General features: G+C 38.5%; 1 protein-coding gene across 6 annotated transcripts in view; it reads right to left on the reverse strand.

Moving 5' to 3' along the window:
- The window catches only part of dennd5a (DENN/MADD domain containing 5A), a 46,389-nt gene that overhangs the window by 4,990 nt on the left and 21,061 nt on the right, over window positions 1-20,338 (reverse strand). For 2 of the 6 annotated variants that reach the window (XM_084716841.1, XM_084716833.1), the window contains 16 exons: window positions 18,947-19,134; window positions 17,094-17,405; window positions 15,149-15,364; window positions 13,764-13,998; window positions 12,770-12,859; window positions 11,266-11,416; window positions 10,861-10,954; window positions 8,877-9,008; window positions 7,901-8,053; window positions 7,695-7,782; window positions 7,528-7,615; window positions 3,839-3,967; window positions 1,929-2,050; window positions 1,692-1,837; window positions 304-422; window positions 24-205 (listed from right to left, as the gene is read on the reverse strand). In XM_084716841.1, the coding sequence (XP_084572967.1) occupies window positions 24-205; window positions 304-422; window positions 1,692-1,837; window positions 1,929-2,050; window positions 3,839-3,967; window positions 7,528-7,615; window positions 7,695-7,782; window positions 7,901-8,053; window positions 8,877-9,008; window positions 10,861-10,954; window positions 11,266-11,416; window positions 12,770-12,859; window positions 13,764-13,998; window positions 15,149-15,364; window positions 17,094-17,405; window positions 18,947-19,134 (2,445 nt within the window). Of the gene's footprint in view, window positions 1-23; window positions 206-303; window positions 423-1,691; window positions 1,838-1,928; window positions 2,051-3,838; window positions 3,968-7,527; window positions 7,616-7,694; window positions 7,783-7,900; window positions 8,054-8,876; window positions 9,009-10,517; window positions 10,623-10,860; window positions 10,955-11,265; window positions 11,417-12,769; window positions 12,860-13,763; window positions 13,999-15,148; window positions 15,365-17,093; window positions 17,406-18,946; window positions 19,135-20,338 lie in introns of all 6 variants that reach the window. The other 4 variants (XM_084716862.1, XM_084716851.1, XM_084716874.1 and 1 more) reach the window with 3 other exon arrangements.

A 20,338-nucleotide genomic window follows, 5' to 3' on the forward strand; every position in this document is an offset into this window, starting at 1 on the left:
GGTTCTGCAGTTGAGTAACTTACTTGGTTTGCTGTTTGGCGAGATGGTGACAAACCTCCTCATCATCCCCGGGGACTGCTGCATCGGCGGCGTACGGCACAACCTCTCATCGTTCTCCGTGCTTGGGGTCATCAGTTCTCCCACCAGGATCCTCTCCAGACTGCCATCATCCACACCCTTCCCCAACCACCGGCCACATGGAAACCTGAAGAACAAACGGATTTTGTTAATTTTTTTTTTGAGAACCGTGTGGTTAAAACAACATTGCAGCGGTTAGATTTCCCTCAAAAGAGTCACGCTCACTTGTAAGTGTGCCCTGTGATCTCGTTGCGGACCATCACACACTCCACCAGCCACTTTGCGTAGAGCCCCGTGTTGTCATGACCCATCTGCACTGTGGTCAGTTTGCCCAGATTCTGGCACTGAGAGAGAGAAGCGCAGTGACGTCAAACACCAAAAACAAAAATTTAATTCAAAACACAAGACATCAGCTCATTCAAAGGATAATTCTGGTTTATTACTGCTTGGTTTTACTCTCATAGTTTTGGTCATCATTTCTATCTATAAGTTGTTGACTGAAAACAAGTCCAACACGAAAAGGAAACAAGCAGTCAAATGATTGTTCAGGTTTTAAACAAATTAGGCTGATTGGATGAATGTATTGGCAACTGGCTGAATCCATGGGTGTTTATTTATTTTTAGGTAATCTTTTTGTGTGATATTCAACATTTTATATTGCTAATTTGATGATCTGCCTCCAAAGAACAAGGGGGAGCTTCTGCTCAGGGACACACTTTAATTCAGCTGTGCAGTACACACCCACTGAACCAAAGAATGAGTGGGAAGAAAACTGTAGACCAAGAGTATTTTCACATCTAATGTGGTGAATTAAGGATTTATTTCAACCAAAACAGAGTCATTAATTGTTGGACAATGGACAGACTAACCAAGGCGGTTTTGGTGAGTTTTATTTGGTTTCTGTCGATTCTGAATGAAGTGTGTTTTACTATGACTTAACAAAGCAATTAAGCTCATCTTTGTTTGATAAAAGAGAGAAACTTTGATTCAGAAGGTGTACGGTTGTAGTTTTCTGTTTAATAAGGAACACAGGTGTAAGAATATTACCTTTCATGACATTTTGTAAGTTTACTTTGTTACTTTATTGGCTGCAGTAAACATATGGAGTGTATGTAATATAGCAAACTCACTGCTCACACGTATTAAAAATTGAGCATACATGCCCGACAGTGGCCCATAGGAAAAATTTGCACGTATCACCCAGCTCAAACGAACCAACACTTTTCCAAACATCCATGGAAGAGAAAACAATGGTGAATGGACAGTTTATAGACCAATTACTGAGATGACGTATTGTACTTGTACACACGTTTCTGTGCAGTGAGGTATTATTACTGACATTTCAGGTCCGTTCACTTTTATTTTTACCTTAAAATAAAGTAGTTAAGATAATTTGTTAATCAGATGACTTATTTACAACCTGTCTGCTTTTTGAACCACTTGTGTTGCCGTTAGACTTTACTGTACCACCATCAACATGTTCCCTGACTACAGAAGTTACTGTAGTGAGAACACTGTGATCATATCTAACCTAAATAGTGACTAAAACTACAAAATAAAGATGCAAGTTGTAATAGAGTGGACTTGTCCTTTATTTGAGAGTTAATACCAACCTCAAAAGTGATCTCTAGAGTATTTCTGGGGACCTGCAGAACTCCAGTTTCTGCCAGTTCACCAGAAACACACACCCAGGGGTTGGCTGTGAACATGGAGCCGCCCAACTTCTTACTAGGAACAACCACCACATGGTAGGGGATCACTGGGAGACAGAAAGGAGAAATAAAAACACTTAAAAAACGGTAGTTTATTGACAATGCTGTCTGGCTGTTTCGCATTAAAATAGCACTCACTGATGGTTGTAAAGACGTTGGTGAAACAGAAGTAATCCACAGCGTTAAAGGACAGGAGGTGGTAGAGAAACTGCTCCTTCTCATCATCACAGCGGAGGAAGGCGTATCGCTTGTACAGTTTTCTGAAAGGACAAAAAAAAAAGATTGTTTGAGGAAAGTGTCCAAACAAATATTAATACATAGACCTACGAAATGTTATTTTTAAAATAGTTTCGTTGCCAAACAGATAAACTTTCCACAACAGTGTCAGCAGTGTGACAGATGATAAATTAAAGCTAGGGTAAGTAATGTATTTCAACGCATTCTTTTATTATACTTGTTCAAATTCTCAATAAATTAAGTGCTCTGACAAAAAAATAAACAAATCCAGAGCCTGTGGCTGTCGCAGGCCTGTAAAAAGCCCAAACAAAAAAAAAGCCCGACCTGTTTTCTGCAAACACTTTTCCCGTGCATTGATTGCACATGACCAGAGACTTTTTAAAGACAAGGCAGATATGTTGCTAAAGCTAAGAATGAAAAAAAAAGAGAAAGTGCAGCCAGAATGCCCCAATACTAACATGCAAGCTTGACAGCTGTGAGTACTAACAAAAGCCATGTTTGTTTGTTCATTATTGTAAGACAAGAGTTAGCTGGATACAGTTAACAACTCAGCCTCAAGCAGTAACAGTAGCCAAGCAGTGTGCATTCATGTGCTTTGGAGAGAAGCCTGAATGGAGGGGGAGGGATTTCTTTGATTGGATACTTTCAAAACATAGCTTTCTCTTGCTGGTTTTCTTCAACATTACCACCCCCAGCTTTAATTTTAAGTCAAATAGTTGACAAAGTGAGTGATGTTTGATGCATACTATTATTCAAAAGTTTGGAATCATTTGTTAAATTGAAGATTTTCTTTTTCCGTTCAATAATGGACATTTTAACATACATTGTAGGAAAAAAAAAAACTGTATAATTGAATTTGTTTTTCAATCAAGAAAAGTGTAAGTGACCTGACATCATTAATAAACCACAATAGTGCAGTTCTAAATATTCTGGGAACCTGTTTTTCTTGGGGGCCTTTGCAGTCCACGCAGTAGTTAGACTGAATAAGTTTAGACTGTGATTTGTCAGTTTGTTCAGATGAAATGTGATCCAACAGTGTGAACCCTACACTGACCCTCTATTTCTATTCTGAAGTTTTAAGAACAGCTTTGCTAAAACAACACACCTGCAGGCATTACTGTGCGCTTGACACTGACACAGGAACCTGCGTCAACCAGTGTCCAATTTCTTTTGCCACACTGACTGGTGATTTCTCATACTCTTATTTATCCATTGCTCAGAAGGATCTTTGTCTCTTTCTGCCCTTTCAGTTGTCTGTCTGGTTGAACCATTGTACTGTTTTGTTCTCCATGTACAAAGCATTACTCTTTCTGCAAACCCTTCATCTATTTGTCTATTTGTAAAGATGACTTTCTACAACCAAAAAGCATGAAAGACCATCCAAAAATATACAGTAGTCCTCTGAGCCATCTGACTGCACAGAATCAAGCTTTTGTGTCAGGCGAGTCCACACTTTTGAACAGGAGTGTGAAGTAGAACAAATGGTAACGTAAGGTCACAAAAGGCAGACAGAAATCCCCCTGACCCAGTTCACTGCTCAGATATCAATTATGAAGAAGGCTGTGAATTATTGATGCAGTGGTGGACTAAAGAATGATGCTTTGAGATTTCAAAAGACGTAATGTATTATAAATGGGTAGATCACATGTCATCTTAATTTCATACGCGACAGACATTCCTCCACAAACACAGAAAGAAGGTCAGGCCAAGACAAAACAAAAGGTGAAAAGAAAAAGGTATTCAGTGATCTGAGTAATAATAGGAAACTGTAACTGCCAGCAGCAGTTTGACTTTTGTGTGATTTTGCTCACTTTGTCAGCTCGTGGTCTGATAGCAGCTGCTTCAGGTGTCTGGAAAGCAGCTTCTTCTCCATTGAGAGGCGGACCCAGGCTCTGGCCTTACCCACATCTGTTTTGATCTCACTGATGTTCTGAATGTGTCTGCAAACACAAAGACAGATCAAGAGGTTTTAGAAGAGATTTGGAGGTAAAATGCAAACACAACACTTCACTTGGATGTTTGGGCCTCACTGTGCAGAAGGCTGGAGTTTTACATCAGAAGATGTCTACATTCATCTGTTGAAGGGGGAAAGTTTCTAAAATCTCAGTTTAATAGGTATACTGTCTATACCAACAGCATCATAGCTAGTTTGGAAGCTAGTACTGGTCTGATGTGTAATTTACACAAGAGTCATGTGAAAACTTGAAACCTCCAGCAGACAAACTCTAAGCACTTTTCTTATATGAAGTATCTGTCTGTTTTAGCAGATAATGCAAACACTTGGCCCATGATCATCTTACAGTGAAAGAAAAAGAGTCTGGTATCTGGTAAGAAGATCATAAAATGCAGAATGAAAGCTGTGTCTGACAGTGTTGAATGCAGCTGATGCACATATTCATTCACTTTATGCTTTTACATCATAACAAGAACATGAATAAATAAATAAATAATTTAAGTATCAAGAACATTTTGTCTGAATCAGTTAATCATCCCTCAGTAGACTGAGATTATTCAAGTCAAGCAATCTTTCATTGTTATCAGTCTGTGTGAAGTAGAATAACATGATAAAACAGTTAAGATTTTACGAAAATGCACAGACACAATATTTCAATGAGGAATAAGGGGAATAATAAGCAGAATCATAAATATATTTTTGCAATAGCTGGCACACTTGGTGCAAACTGAAAGCTGAGGTAGAGTGGTTGGTAAACAGCTCTTGTTTTTTAGCTGCATCACTGTTCACAGAACAATGCAACAGTATGGCAGCCTGTAAACTTTATAAACTGAGTCTCAAAATCAGCACAAACCACAAAACTAACTAACAACTGTGATGGAGGCGGAGAAGAGTGATAGAAAGGGAGGGCAGTGTGACACCATACAGCAGCTGACAGCGCTGTCATTAAGGCAGCAGGAGAGATGCTCTGCGGTGCATTGGGATTTTATACCGGAACTATGAGCAGAACGCACAATTTTACTTCCTCTGGCTGTGTGGAAATCTCATTTTTTCACTCCACAGATGACGAAGAAAGGCATTAAAACATGAGGTATGCTAAAACATGTGACTCGAATCTTCATAGTCAAACTGATTTGAATCGGGTACAACAAACCAATACATTAATACCTAATTAAACAAGTATGTTGTCTAAACTCATAACAGGCAAATGTTTATGGCTGCTTTTAACAGTTATTTTTATTGTCTGTCATTTTTTTGATGAATAAATAATTTCTTTCTTTCCTTCTTAAATAGAGAAAAATGCCCATCACAAGGTTTAAGACTCCAAAGTGACCCCATAAAATTGTTGTTTTGTCTGACCAACAATGCAAAACCAAAAGATATTCAATTTCCAATTAAATAAAACAGAGAAAACAGCAAATCATTGCATTTGAAAAGCTACAGAGAGTGGATATTTGGCATTTTTGCTTAACTGATTATCAAAATTGTCGCCAATTATTTTCTTCCACTCAACTAATCAACAAATCGTCACAGCATTACAAATGTTATTCCAGACTCTGACTTGTACTGTAGATATATGAATATTATATCATGGGTCTGACTTTACCCGCCCTGAATCATTCTCATGAGTAACAGCTCAGTCTGCCTCTGTAGTGGCATTTTTCACCACACGCCTGGTCCCATGTCATCGCTCGGAGCCACGATCGTGCCTCTGATGTCCAGACACATTCCCTTCCACTCCACCTGTGCCAGAAGCTCGTCTGCTAAGAGCTCCTCGCGTCTCCTCCTCTACCTTCCATCCCCCTCCCTGTCTCCACCCTCTACGCTTCCTCACACCAACTAACCCACTTTTCTCCACTCGTTATCTCCATGGCAACAGAGGAAAACATCTACTATAGTATAAGCGCTATATTATTGTTACCTCTTGTCTACAAAACACAGGGCAACACAGATCGTCTCAAATAAGCTTAAAAACTAAAAATATTTCTTGCAGATTAAGACATTACTATCAATTATTAAACGTCATGAAGGGAGGCTGAGGGAGGCTTCTCCGTGCCCTGAGTTGACCCCTCCTCTCTTTCCAGTCAGACTGGCAGGGGGTCTGGTAATTAGGCTGGAAGTAACGTGCTGTTACACAGACTCAACACAAGCCCTGACTCCTCAACTCTGTCTGGGTACGGTACATAGCAGTGGTGGCTGCCATCTCACGCACACACGCACACACGCATGCACGCACGCACGCACGCACGCATGCACGCATGCACGCATGCACGCACGCACACACGCACGCACGCACACACACACTCGTTAAAGAATGTTGATGTGCTGCAGGAGCTCTCAGGGTAAAAATGCTTAGTGATTTATGTATATAAAAATAAACTAAAGTAAAATATTTTGAGCAAATTGGGGCACCAGTTTGGCCTTGGGGTCTGGTATGGTGGTCGAGTTAATTGCAACATCCCCAGTTCACATCTGACGGGGAACTTTGCCTCTTTTAATTTGACAACAATCTTCGTGTGTGAGATTGTGTGTCTCTGTGCATGCACACACAGGCATAGGTTGTGTTTCAACATGGGGGAAGGGAGCATATTTTAAGAGGGGGGCCTCCCCAAGGAAATTCTGAATGTGAAACACTTAATTTCCTGCATTATGTGAATTTTCTATGTAATATTTAGTGATTTTTTTATGTTATATTTAGTGATTTTTTTCTGGATCAATTTATACTGGAGATGTCTTCACTTACATTTAAAGGAAAACACAAAATTTGGACACTTCAAAATATCCCAAATTTTCTTCAGGATCACTAACATATCTGTAAAATATGATGGAATATATTGCAGTAAGGCTCTCAGGCACGTGGTTTGTCAAAATAAAAGTCCTCTGCTACTTTCATGGTTTTACTGGGGGGCCCATAAAGCTGTTCTTAAGATTGTACTCTATATTTATGTGGGTTACGTATGTGTACATTTTTAGGTGTATCTGTTATTTAATTTTGTCCTTTGTTCTTACCATTTGTTCTTATTTTATTGTTATACTTGCAAATTGTACAGCACTTGATTGAGTGAGATATAAATATTTGTATTAAATTATTATTATAAAATACTCAGCTCATAACATGTATAACAGTGATTTACTTTCACAAAAAAAAAAAAAATCAAACTGCTACTTTCATCCAATAAACTGAGTAAGCCCTAGTTTATCTAAGACACAGGATCTCAAAAATGTTTGATCACTGAACCAAAACAGACAAACATTAGGCCACAAACAAGTAATAATAATAGTTCTTTTAGATTATCTAATAGGGATAATTTAAATCATGACTCGTTTGACCCTTTGAAAATCCTTCAAGGATCCTTTGAGTTATCATGGAGATATAGAAAACTCCATGTAGGTAACTCTCTGACAATCTACCACAAGGGGGCAGCCTTAGTCTAACTTACTGCCTTCTGATAGTGACCAGCAGTTAATACATTTGTAAACCAGCTTTGGATAAACTGGATGAAATCAAGCGAGACATCATCCTTCACATGTAAATAACCTGCTCACCTCATGTCCTGGATCAGAGAGACTTTCAGAGGAGCCATGGCTGAAACACCACCATCAGATTTACGTCTCTCAGTGTCGTGAATGAAACCTGGTATGAAAAAAAAGGATGTTAAGCAATTCCTAAAGTTATTAATTTGTAATCTTGTTCATCAGGTGAAGTGATTTACCTGGAGGTCCCAGACTGCCTGGAGTTGCAGTCTTCTTTTCTTTGCTCTCCTGATAGTGCAGCAGGTGGGACCACAAGGCAGATTTACCCTGAAAGAGAAAACACACATTAATGTGATTATTTGCAGCGAGAGCCCTGTATGTGTCCAGCAGCTGTGGAGGATCAATCATGTAAAATGGTGACTGTGTTGATATAGTTTTTCCTGACCTGTTTAACCTGCAGCCCGTGGCTCCAGATCCTCTCCAGCAGGTCACAGAGACTCGCGATCAGAGTGTTCTCCTCGACGCCAGTGATGCTGACCTCTCCATGACCCAACTCCACTGCCTCCCGACCCATCTTCTCCACCAGCATACGCTTGGTCTGCAGTGAAACAAATAAAGACACATGCACACATATACTGCTATTACTCAAAAAAACAAACTAATAATATTGGATGTTTACTTTATGCTCATAGCCTGAGATTAATTTTGTGCAGTAGGAAAAATACATAACAAACAGATGACTAATGAGGGTTAACACAAAGCCTTGGTTTTGCAATGTTTTGTTGTTTTATTGTTATGTCGGTGACTTATCCTTTATGATTACATTATTTGCATTCTTTTTACTGTTATTAACAAATACTGAAAGGATCAAATTTAAGCCTGAATCAGGAAATAGCTTTTCAAATGAATACATCTGTTTATTTTTTATAATATCTTTCTTTGCCAAGACAGTAGTAACTTTCACGCAAGGTTTGACACATAGAATACTTTTTTAATGAAAACTGTACACCTCAAAATAACTTCTAAATGAAAACTAAATGTAAACATTGAAAAGTAGCCATGTTAGGTATTCAGTTCTATTTAAATTGACTGAACAAATTGATGAAAGAAGTGATGCAGAGCATCAAGCTGGAAAAACATCAAGATGCATCCTAAACACGAGATCTGGAATCTGTTATTAAAGTATGTGAATAGTGATTAATTTTCCTGGCTTGAAACTATGAACTCATGCAGCTACAGGTGGTCTGCCAATGTCTGAATGCACTGTGATGCACGAATTAAAAAAAAAAAGAAAGGAACTCACCTCCGCTAACTTTATTCCACTGCGGTACTCATTCTAAACTGCTTTGTTTACTTTATATGGGTGTAAAATGTGTAAAACAGAGCACTACTAATAAACAAGATCACAGTCATATACAAACCTTGTTCCTGCACTCCTTCAGCAACCCTTCAACAAACTTCCAGTTGGTTTGAGCGATGACAGAAGGCGACAGGTTGGACAGTTTGGGCTGTCTGATGGTTGTGCCCAGGTTCCTGGCCTCCTGAATGTACTTCTAATAAAAGATAGAGAGAATTCAGTCAGCAAATCAGCAAACCACTAAAGGAAACAGAGAAATCAACTCAGCTTATTGGTGGGCTCATGTCACTAGTGGAGGTGACTACAAAGGAACAAGGAATATTTGAGTTACTACAGGAGTTCAATCAGTTTGCTCTTCACTGACGAGTGATGGGGATGTTCGGACAATGGATTGTTGCACCTTTTATCTTTCGGTCTTCTTCACTACTTGGACTTGAAGCTTTGTTCAGACTGCAGGCAAATCAGATTTGTTTCTCAAATCAGGTCTTGAAGACAGACTGTCCACACTGTCATTTGCAAGCGATCAAATGGGATTTGTGTGTCCAGACATCACCAATTCATCTGCATCGGTTGCTTTGGTAATTATGTAGGCATCAGCAACTACGTACACTGGTGACGCCCTCCAGACAATCGCACTGTCAAATCTGCGTACAGAAGGCTCCTCCAAGTGCCAGCAGACAATTTATTTCATTGTCTGTCCATGCACTTTTCCTTCATATAACTCTGCTAGTAGCAGCTGCTCAGCCACTCTGATGCTCTTGAGTTTCAATGGATTTGATGTAAAAGTTGTCTGTCATGTTGTGAGTGATGCAAAAGTCACTTGGAAATCTGATTTGAATGGTCATAGCATCCAGACTGAAACGCATCTGTAGAAATCTAATTGTAATCGCATTTCAAACCAACTCAAAAGTTAGCTTGGATCCAATTCGCAAAAATCACACTTAATATATATATTTTTTTTTTACTGTCCAGACTTTCTAAAATCAATCTGGATACACTCTGGATGTGAAAAAAAAACATATTTAGGCCAGCAGTCTAAACTAGACCTTAGAGACACCAAAAGTATAAAAAGCAAACCTCTGAATGTTTACTGTGGTAAATATCCTCACTTTAGGTTTCAGAAATTGAAGCATTACCCAACATGAGCAGTGAAACTCAAAAATGAAATATATCCTAATTTTAACAAGAACTGAATTCAAAGATTAGCTTTTAGAATTTCAATTTTGATATTTTAGTGATTTTTTTTAACAAACCTTATTTAATAAAACAACAAATATTTAGAGTTTTAGTTGACCCTAACAGAGCTGAACATTTTTTCTCTGACATCAAGGTCATGCTGCAGTTTTATTTATATAAAATCAAACCATAAAAATAAAAAGGAATCAACATTCAGTGCAGTTATCGTACTGTGCGACAGCTAAATGCTCACAACAGTCCAAACTAATAAATAAAATATTTATCAAATCATGCCTATGACATTAAAATTGTTCAGGTTTAAAACAATATACAAATATACTGTACTCCCATTAACCTTGTTGGCATTATTTCATGTTTATCAGTTCAAACATCATGTGCCCTAGAAAGTGACATAGTGACATGGATTATCAGATAAAGCACTACGAGGTGAAGGAAGCAGAGGGAGGAAAAGACCACGTTAGGCAGGTCAGTGTTAAGACGTAAAGCCTCACAAACTACCAACACATACCACGTCCACAGTCACCGACTTTAGACAGGGCTTGAAGGACTGCGAGAGCCAGTAGTAGTCAAGAAACAGCAGGAGCTGCAGCTCCGGAAACAAGCACTCTACATGCTGAGAGTGTGTGAGCGTGAGTGCAAGAGAGAGACGGAGAAAGACAAAAAAGAAACAGAGAAACAGGTGATGAGGAGTGTGAGAGGGTGGGCGGGAGAGCAGACGAGATGGTGAGAGCGAAGTCAAAACAAAGCAAACAGAGAACAGGTCATGCAAAATGAACCAAGACAACAAAGCTCAGGCAGTCAATCACTGTGAATGTGAAGAGAGAGGAGAGAACACTGCAGCAACCTCTCACCTCTCTCTGGTCGTTGTCTAAATAAAGGTGCTCAGCGTGCTGCTTCTGTCGATCCCGCCTCCTCCACTGAGCTGGAGCACTCCTCTTGGTCCATCTGAAACACAAAGCAACTCAGCTTTGATTAACTTTATACAGAAACCCCTTAAAACAGCCATTAACCTCAGCCTGAATACAAATATTAAAGGGATAGTTTGGATTATTTGAAGTGGGGTTAGGGTTAGGCTTCTTTCTGTTTTTCCAAACTGGAGATGGGTTGACCGCCACCTACTGTAGGCAATACACTGACAATCAATGAGTACCTCATACAACACCATATCAGAAAATCCAAACTATTCCTTTAAAGGTTTACTTCAAATAAATACATCACAGTAAAATTTTGATGTGACAGTAATGTGAGATTTTTACTTGTTGCTGGTGGGCCCAGTGGAGAGCACGTCAGACTGCAGTCGGGGGAAGAAACCCTGCTCGTAGCGGCCCTGGCCGATCTTCATGTCTAGCAGATGGGGGTGCAGGGCGGTGTGGTCAATTTTTGAGACTCTCATCTCAATGGCTTTCTCTGCAAGGGAGATGTAGGAGAGTTGGCAGTGAGATTACATGATTCATTCATTATTTCATCTTGTTAATTTGTTCAAATTGTAGTGCTTTCATTATCAAGATGTGAGTGATTAAGTGTACTCGGCAAAACAACATGTTTCTGGGCTTGTGCAAATACACTTCGTGAGATCATGTGGATATGAATTCTGCAAGTTTTCTAAGTGTCTACAGCGACAATTATTGATTTAGCATTGGTACAGGGAGGATTTTGAGGATCATTATCAGAAAAGAATCCCATAACCATCAGAAAAAAATGTGTCTATTTGCACCTCGGTGAGAACAGTCACACAGCAGTTATTCAGCTATTTACACCCAACAACAAAGTGTTTGTAGAGAGGAGGTTGTGGTGGATGCAGATAGCATTGCTGGCTGCTAGCACCTGGGTGCTAATAGCATGGCTGCCAAAGAAATATTCCTGCCATTTATGAAAATGAAGTATAAATAAAAATAGGTAAATAATGCATATGGATATATTACATAGTTGGAAACCATATACATACATATATATATTTTTTAAATCTCACCAATCATCTAACTAAGGTTCCATGATACCTATGATGAATAATCTGTAATTTCTCTTTTAGTAAACGACTGACAACAGAAGACAGAGAAAAAAGTTGAAATAGAAAAAGACATTTCCACCCACAGACCCAAAAGAAGTGACAGATTAAAGGCTCGGAATAGATGTTCGTTTTTTGTTTTTTTTTTGAAAGAAAACCAACTCAGAGTCGTCCATGAAAGCAGCTTTAGACAGTGATTCTCTGATGCCTGATTAACAACGCACCCACACATGGGTTGTGTTAACAAAAGCACCCAGGGGTTTTGAGAAATATAATAGTCTTTAAATAGACAAAGAGAGAGTGTAACATATTTCAACTTTACCCACACTGTCTGAAGCTGTGATTCACACGTACACAGATTTGATTCCCTGAAAAGAGTTGATTATTACACATTCACCTGCATGCTGCCAGTTAAATCTGCTCACCACCATAAAGCTCAAGTGAAGGATCAGTGATAGTGCTTTTAATTGTTAATAAAATTATGTTCACCAAGCTGACATGTATGCAATGCATCAAGGATCTCACAGAGGACTTTTAAATTTAGAGTCTTAAGAAAATAAAAAGCATTTACTTTCTCCAAGCTAGAGAGTTTTCTGTAAATCACTGCTATAGTGTGGTCTACTTTTAAGTTATTATGCAAAACAGATCAAAGGAAGGCCATCCATCCTCTATGAGTGTACCTAATGTAATGCATTGCGCACACATTCAGAGAGCTTTCACCCGGGGATGTTTGAGATAACGAGAGCAAATATTACGAAGGTGAGCCTTGTCGTTCTCGAGCCCAATCGCATGAGGTCCAGGAGCGACAAAATCAGCTTTTTCATATCGCTTTTTAAGCAGGTTGTCTGCAAACAAAACAGCAATTACCAGTCAGTTAACTAAAGAGAGCAAATCTCACAACATCACACATTCAAATTACTTTGTGGCCACGCTCATTTGGACTTCAAATTAAAGGAGTTTTGCAGGACTTTTAAGGTCTTCTTTAATTACATTGACAAAACTTTAAATTGCGAATGTTTCGGGTTTACAACGGATCATAATTAAACATTACAGAGGCCCATTTTTACTGTCTGAAGTTAACGTACTGTGGTGAACCTATTCATTTTCAAACTAAAACCTGGCTTTCCTCAGTGTAAGAGGCTCCCAAGACAGAGACAGGTCCAGAGAGATGAGGTACAGGGACACATTTCAGTACAATATTTGGTGCTCTGATAGCAATCCAAATAGCATCAGTTTCAAGATTTACATACAAGGGACTTGCTGTGGTGTGTAGGTACATAACAATGTCACAATTTCAATATTAAATCGAAAATTGATTGATGAGTTAAAACCAGTCAAAGTCAAAAGGCTGAATTGCATCACTCCCAGTATGTTTTTACTCTGTCCCACCTACTTGCAGCATCCAGTGTGTTGTCAAAGAAAAAAGACTGTTATCATATCTGAGACCATATAATTCTTTTTACAGAAGAATTTGACAGTGTAAATGACAGCTGTCATGGCAAAAAACCAAAGATCTGTTGGTCTTTACACATCAATACTCAATAGTTTAACAACAGCAATAGGCATCAGTCCTAAAAAAGATATGTTTAAATTAAAAAAAAGGCATATCGAATCATGGATTTAGAGAATCATGACACCCCTAACTAAAAGTATAAATAAAGATCAGTTAAAACAGCATAAATAAAAAATCCTCTTAATTAAAAAGCTGTCAGGGATGATTTTTTAAGGAAAGACTGTCTTTTTTCTTACCTGCTTCTTCAATGTTTGTGCATTTCTGGTACATGGAGGTGCGCAGTGTGGGCGTGCGGACGTTCAGCATGCGGATCTTATCCACACGGGAGTCGAACACCCTCAGTGTGTGCTCCTTCTCCTCATCATCATGACAGAGGATCTTACTGTCGATGAAGGACGCAAACATCTGTGTCTCCAAGAAACGTGACAGGAAGGGCAGGTAGGGCTCCGGCTGGTCAGACAAGAAGGAGGCCTGCACACACAAATTCGAAAAGTGGACTTAAAGATTGTGCATGATTGAAAATAATAACTTACGCTATCCCACGATATTAACTAACTGATTATTAGTAATCAAAGAGGCTTATAACAGATAGTTGGAACCAAGATACATTTTAGAGCTGCAACTAACAATTATTTCTTTCATTTGACTGATTGATTGTCGAAAACGGTAAAAAAAAATGTTGATCAGTGTTTTCCATAGCCAAAGATTATGTCCTCAAATGTCTTATTTTGTCCACAACCCAAAGATATTCTGTTCACCATCATGGGGGACCAAAAAAAAAAAAAACCCAGAGAATATTTACATTTAAGAAGCTAGAATGAGAGAAATTGGACTTTTTTTCATTAAAAAAATTACTCTAATGATTTATCGATTACCAAAAGAGTTAATGATTAATTTAATGGTTGACAACTAATAGATTAATCACTGCAGCTCTAATACTTTAAATAAAAATGAAAATCTGTGTCAAAATTTAAAATAATTTTTATACTTCCACTCAACTACATTTTTAAAACAAATTCTATTATTTTTTACTCCACTAGGCTAAATGTATTTGATAATTTAAGTTACTTGCAGATTCAGTTTATTCAATACAACATACAAATCAACTATTATGAACAATTATGATGTATTATTAAAGATTACCCATCGGTATAACACATAACCTTATTTAACAGTTAAATTTTGCTGTGGGTGGGAAAATGGCTACAGAGAGACTACAGAGAAGACTACAGACAGAGACAATGTACTGTAGTACATTTTCCTGCCTCCTATTTTGTTAACGATCTTTACTTTGTTAAGGTGGAAAAAAATATGTGTAAGATAAATGGTTCACTTGCCAAATTTAATAAAACTTTGGGGACCTTTGTTTTCACACATGCTGAGGGAATAGTGTTTACTGCCATTACACACATTACCACATTTTTCAAGTATTTGTACTGCAATTCTACGAAAGTTCTCTTTTTTTCTTTGTTTATAATTTAAGCTATTTGATTTATGCTACTTATGCTGCTTCACACAACAGTGACACTGAAAGAGTCCAGTAATTGTAAAAATACTGAATATCAGAGCTGATAATAGGCCAGGCCAATATTCAGTCGACCCCTCATCTATAATACTTTACCTTGTCAAAGTTCTGCATCTGGTCTCGATTGGTGAACCAGGACTCTTTGTCGTGACTCGGCTGGATGACAAACACCTCGTAGTCTGCGAACATCTGGGTGAATCGGTTGGCGAAGACCTCGCGCACCTGAATGTTGAGCTGGTGCATCTTCAGCTCCTCCTCGTCACACTGAAACCGCGCCTCCTTATTGCTGCTGGCGTCCTCTTTCACTTCCAGCTGACATGTACAAGCATTGAATAACACACACGGGAGAAATACCAAAATACAGAAAGGAGAGAAAAGAGGAAAAGAAGTGTGAGAAAGAAGTCAGATGAAGAAAAGAAACAGAACAGATATTTTTCACATTATCTGATCTGACCATTATCACAGGCTGCTGATGAAGCAGCAGGGTTATGGGAAAGGAAGTCAAGGACATCAGTTTCTGATTTACGACCCAAAGCAAACTGAAACACGCGTTCTTTTTTTAGCATGTCAGTAGGACAGCTGTACAGATGCCAGCAGCAGTAGGGGGGTAAAACAACACAGAGCAGGTTTACCCATCCACTGAACTGACCCAACAATCTATTAAGTCACTGCCATGTGTTCAGAGGTGAGTTTAGTTTAAAAAAAAAAAAGAGTGAGGTCTGACCTCATGACTGGAAAACTACTATACACAGACGATGAGCTAATAATCCGTTCATGGAAAGCTAATGCTGGCCACCAGTGTATAAGCTGATTAGGCTGCATATACAGAGGCTTTCTCTAATTAGCAGCTAATTCATCCATCTCGCTGTCTTTAGAGAGAGTATTTCATCATACTACTTACTACTGGTTGTCAGACACTCAAGCCAAATGGAAACAAGAGGCCAGCTACATCTGTTGATGTCAGGGTCTATAAAGGTTTTCTGTCATCAGGGCTGTGAGACATTGATTAGCAGCATTTCAAAGGCAACTGTTCAGTTGATGTTTCAACCTGATGAAGCAAAACATCTTAAGAACTTCACACTGCAATGGGTGGCACTGTTCTGTTTGCATGCTGCTGAAAACACTGACGGGCGACAGATGCAGAGCAATCTCTTTCATATGATTGTTTTGTGCAAAAAAAAAAAAATTCAGTGCACATTTTAACGCCATAGTTACTCAAATATGATCAGGGTTCCTTTATCTTCAAGCTTTTCCAGCTGTAGCAAATTAAATACTTATAAACACGTACACATAAAATGATCATTTCACTTCTTCATCACATTAAATCAGATGTTATTGAGCTATAAACAACCAAAATTATATTTCAGGAAAGAATTCTACACAAGGGTGACAAATTAAAGGAAAACACAACAAAGTTTCACGTTTCAAAATGTGCCACCTGACATGCGGTCATAATGACTATTGTTCCATCCCCATACTTTTGGCCCACTACATCATTTATAAGCCACCAAAATATAGTTGCACACTTATGACATTTTACCTCCTGCTGAAAATTTGCATTGCAATGGAGCTGATGAATTTAAGGATTTACAAACTAAACATTTGCATGGCTGATTATACTTTGAATGCATTAATTATTGAAACTTTAAGTATTATTCAGGATGGATTCAGTCCCCGGCAAAGGTCTACTTAGACTTTTCTTTTTCTTTTTTTTTTTACTGAGAAGTCCAAATTAGTTTTCAGATGGCAGTAATCTATTTACATCTGTATTTTATTCTAATCTGCATGGTTGTGAAAATCATGATGTCTTAATAGGCTAATACCGAGGTCACAGTTATTATTTGCATTATCAGCATTGGTGAAATAATGAATCTTCTTTATTAATAATCAATTACATAATTACCATATTTCACTTTTTGTGTCTACCATCACTGTTTCACTTTTGTTAAAAATTAAACCTGGGAATAGTACAAGGACTATATATGAGACAGGATCACTGGTTCAGGCCACTTTTCTGTGATAAGACAAAATAATTTCTCACCTTGTCCAGGCTGACACCCGTTCTCTTCACCAGAGCCTGCAGTCTGGCAATCGTCTCATTCTCCCTCAGCAGGTAGGAGTTGAGGGGCGAGGCCAGGTTGCCGTTACGTTTATCAGAGACCATGTCAACTGATCGGAAGTCCTGGTACTTGGCCTGGCTATCGCTGGAGTGAATGTTTCCCTCTGGAGACACGCCAAAGGACATGAGCACCTCTGAGATCTCCTGAATGAACTCCAGTTTGTTGGGAAACTGCGGCAACTCCTCTGGCAGTTCAATGAAGTGGTTATCGATGTCCACAAAACACAAGTTAGCCTGGGAGAAGACGAGGAATGAGATAATTAAGTATGAAAAACTGCCTAATGCACAATGAACAGCTGTAACACTATGGCTGAGTTGCACCAACAAAGATGATTTTTCAAACAAACTAATGTTCAGTTAACTTTTTATCTAGCTAGCAAGAAATGTAATGTTTAGCTTGCTAGAAAACAATGCAATATTTGGTTAAGGAATACAGATAAGATGAAAGCTAACATTTTTCTCCCTCTTTTATACTTACAAGGTCCCAACAGCACTCAAACTCCTTTTATCATTTATTGATTTATTCTAATTTGGGTAAGCAACTATCTGCATACTGATTAAACTCTATGTAATTACAGTTTACATCACTACATTTGAATTTACTATACTAAGATTAGTTTTTAAATTGCGCAACAGAGCACTGCTTAATTTTAAATCTGGATTAACTCATTTTGAACCTAGTTTTACTAAACTCTGATCAGAGATCAGCTTTGTTCGTGCAACCTAGTCTAACATTAGCAGTCCTACAGGTCTAACTGTACTAATGCTAACAAGTCTAACAAGTCTTAATAACACTATTACAAAGCCAACAAAGCCTATTTTTATATGCGTTTATTCCCGGCAGTTTAATTTCTCGACAGGTCTGTCATTACTCCTTTCACACTTGTCTTGTCTGTGTATAAATGGAAAGCGAACAGACTTGTTCCTAATGAGCTAACTGATGACTGAAAAATCAAAGTGGCACACTGTGCTGAGATCACTAAGTGACCTTGAAATACCCCTGTACATCGAGGGCACTGTGCGAGTTAAAACATCTGGAGTGGCTAGACATGTAAAAAAAAAAAAAGCTTTAAAATACAGCCACAAGAGGAATGAGAAGAAGAGAAACTGTCCTCTGTGGGTTGTGTCAGCAGTACAACAAAGACCTTACCTATGCAGAACGACAATAATAAACCTGCTTGTTCGAGATACAGCGAGCATGTTTGTGTGCAGAAAGAAAATTAAAGACAAGACATACTTTATTCACTAAAATCCTGATCATCTTTTCCCATTTTTGCACAGACAAAAATAAATAACAGGCTGGTAAATGACATGGTTGATTTGCAATCTGTGGGCCAAATAAACGTAGGAGGGTCAACAGTTCTGTTCAAACCTTTCAGCACAGTATAGATTACAGTAGAGTATAGAGAGTGCGGTGTATGAAAAATCCTACAGTTAATTTAGCAGCAATTTACAATCATTCAAAGGTCAACATAAATGCAGACACAAAATAACGAAAAAAACATTTATTTCCAGGAAATAAAATGGCTAAATAAGCAAATATAAATCTATCTGACATGTCTCAGGCAAAAATCATGTTCATTGATGGGGTAATCCTCACTCTCTGAATTATCCGATGTATCTGACGTATCTGGCATTTACCTGTAAGTTATAGCAACTGGTAGCTAGTAGGCAGTGCACTGATACTTTGAGTAAAATATGGATTTCTCTGGATTTTACCAAAAATTAATAGAATATAATGTAACAAATTTCTAGCACAAGTGGTGTGTTTGTACCTCCTGTGGCAGCTCCAGCTTAGTGCGGTCATCCTGTCCATTGGAGTGGAGGCCCATGAGATACGGGACAGGAGCATCCAGGAAGTGGAGGAGGGAGGCGGGCAGAATGGGAACATACACATGTTGCCACTGGAAGGGGAACATTAAGGCTGTGATGCTCTCTGCCACGGTCATTAGCCGGTGATAATCTGTTTCACACACAAAAAGAAAATAAACAGTGGTGAAGGAAAGACTGTGTAAAAGATGCATACCAGCAGTGTATACACACAGTGCATATTTCAGGGTTCATTTCTTGACTTGATTATTGCGTTAAAGTCTCGATGACCGTAATGAAACTAAGTGATCACTTGTGGTTTTCCTGATTGGTGGCTTCTGCAGCACAATCATTAAAATCACCACATGCAAATGCCTGTTCAATGATGTGATAAGTGTTAAATCAACATTTACTGGACAAGTATATATTAAAGTATACTTTAAAGTTCCAGTGATCAGTCTTCAGAACATCCTTAAACTATTCTAAACTAATAAAGTGCATTTTTCAGACAAATTCCTGACATTAAAATAAAGGGAAACGGGTTACACAACTCTCTTCTCACGTTTAGTTCTGGGCTACACTGCCTTTGTCTGATAAATGTTGCTTATTCCTCTGAAACACTTGGGCCAGTAAGCAGCATACGACAGAACAGTTGTGCAATATGTTTATAATTTCTAAGAGATTACATTGTTTATGCCTCAGCTCTTCTGTTTGCTGTCTGGGTTTGAAATCTATCAACTGGCACGCACAACATGACATGATAGCCAGTCCTGCTATGTTTGCAGCAACCACACATCCAAGATATTAGCATTAGTTTTGTTGGCGAGGACAGCTGTACAACATTTCTTTATCATTAAGAGTGGATTAACATGACAAGACAAAGGAAAACATCCAACCCTACTACAGTGTGAACTCTTAAGCCTTGTTGTCTTTGTTATTCTCCGTTCTTAAAATGTAGGAGTGGAGTTACAGATCAATGACCAACCTTAAAGGAATTACCTGTGTCCTAATTTAGGGTGTGGATGCTCTGTGGACCAAATCATAACAAGATGACATGGTCTGTCCCATTACAACAAAACTGGCCTGTTTCTTATATTCCCCAGTACTCCATAATCCACTGTGAGCTGATGAATTTTTTAAGTAGTAATGTTACTTGTAAGGTAGTATTTTGACATCGTGGTAAAGCTGTTTGCACCAGAGGATCTGAATACCAATGTTGTGTATGAAGGCGGTAAAAGAGCATCATACATTGAACATGCTCAAGTTTTTGGTGAATGGTGAACTCAACGATTCAATTTGCAACTAATGAATGTGAACATGAGTGTTGTTCCCTCCCTGGAGAGTTCGAGTTTGCCATC

This window comes from Lutjanus erythropterus, chromosome 1 (genome assembly GCF_056507025.1).
Source record: "Lutjanus erythropterus isolate fLutEry1 chromosome 1, fLutEry1.hap2, whole genome shotgun sequence".
Taxonomy (NCBI): domain Eukaryota; kingdom Metazoa; phylum Chordata; class Actinopteri; order Lutjaniformes; family Lutjanidae; genus Lutjanus; species Lutjanus erythropterus.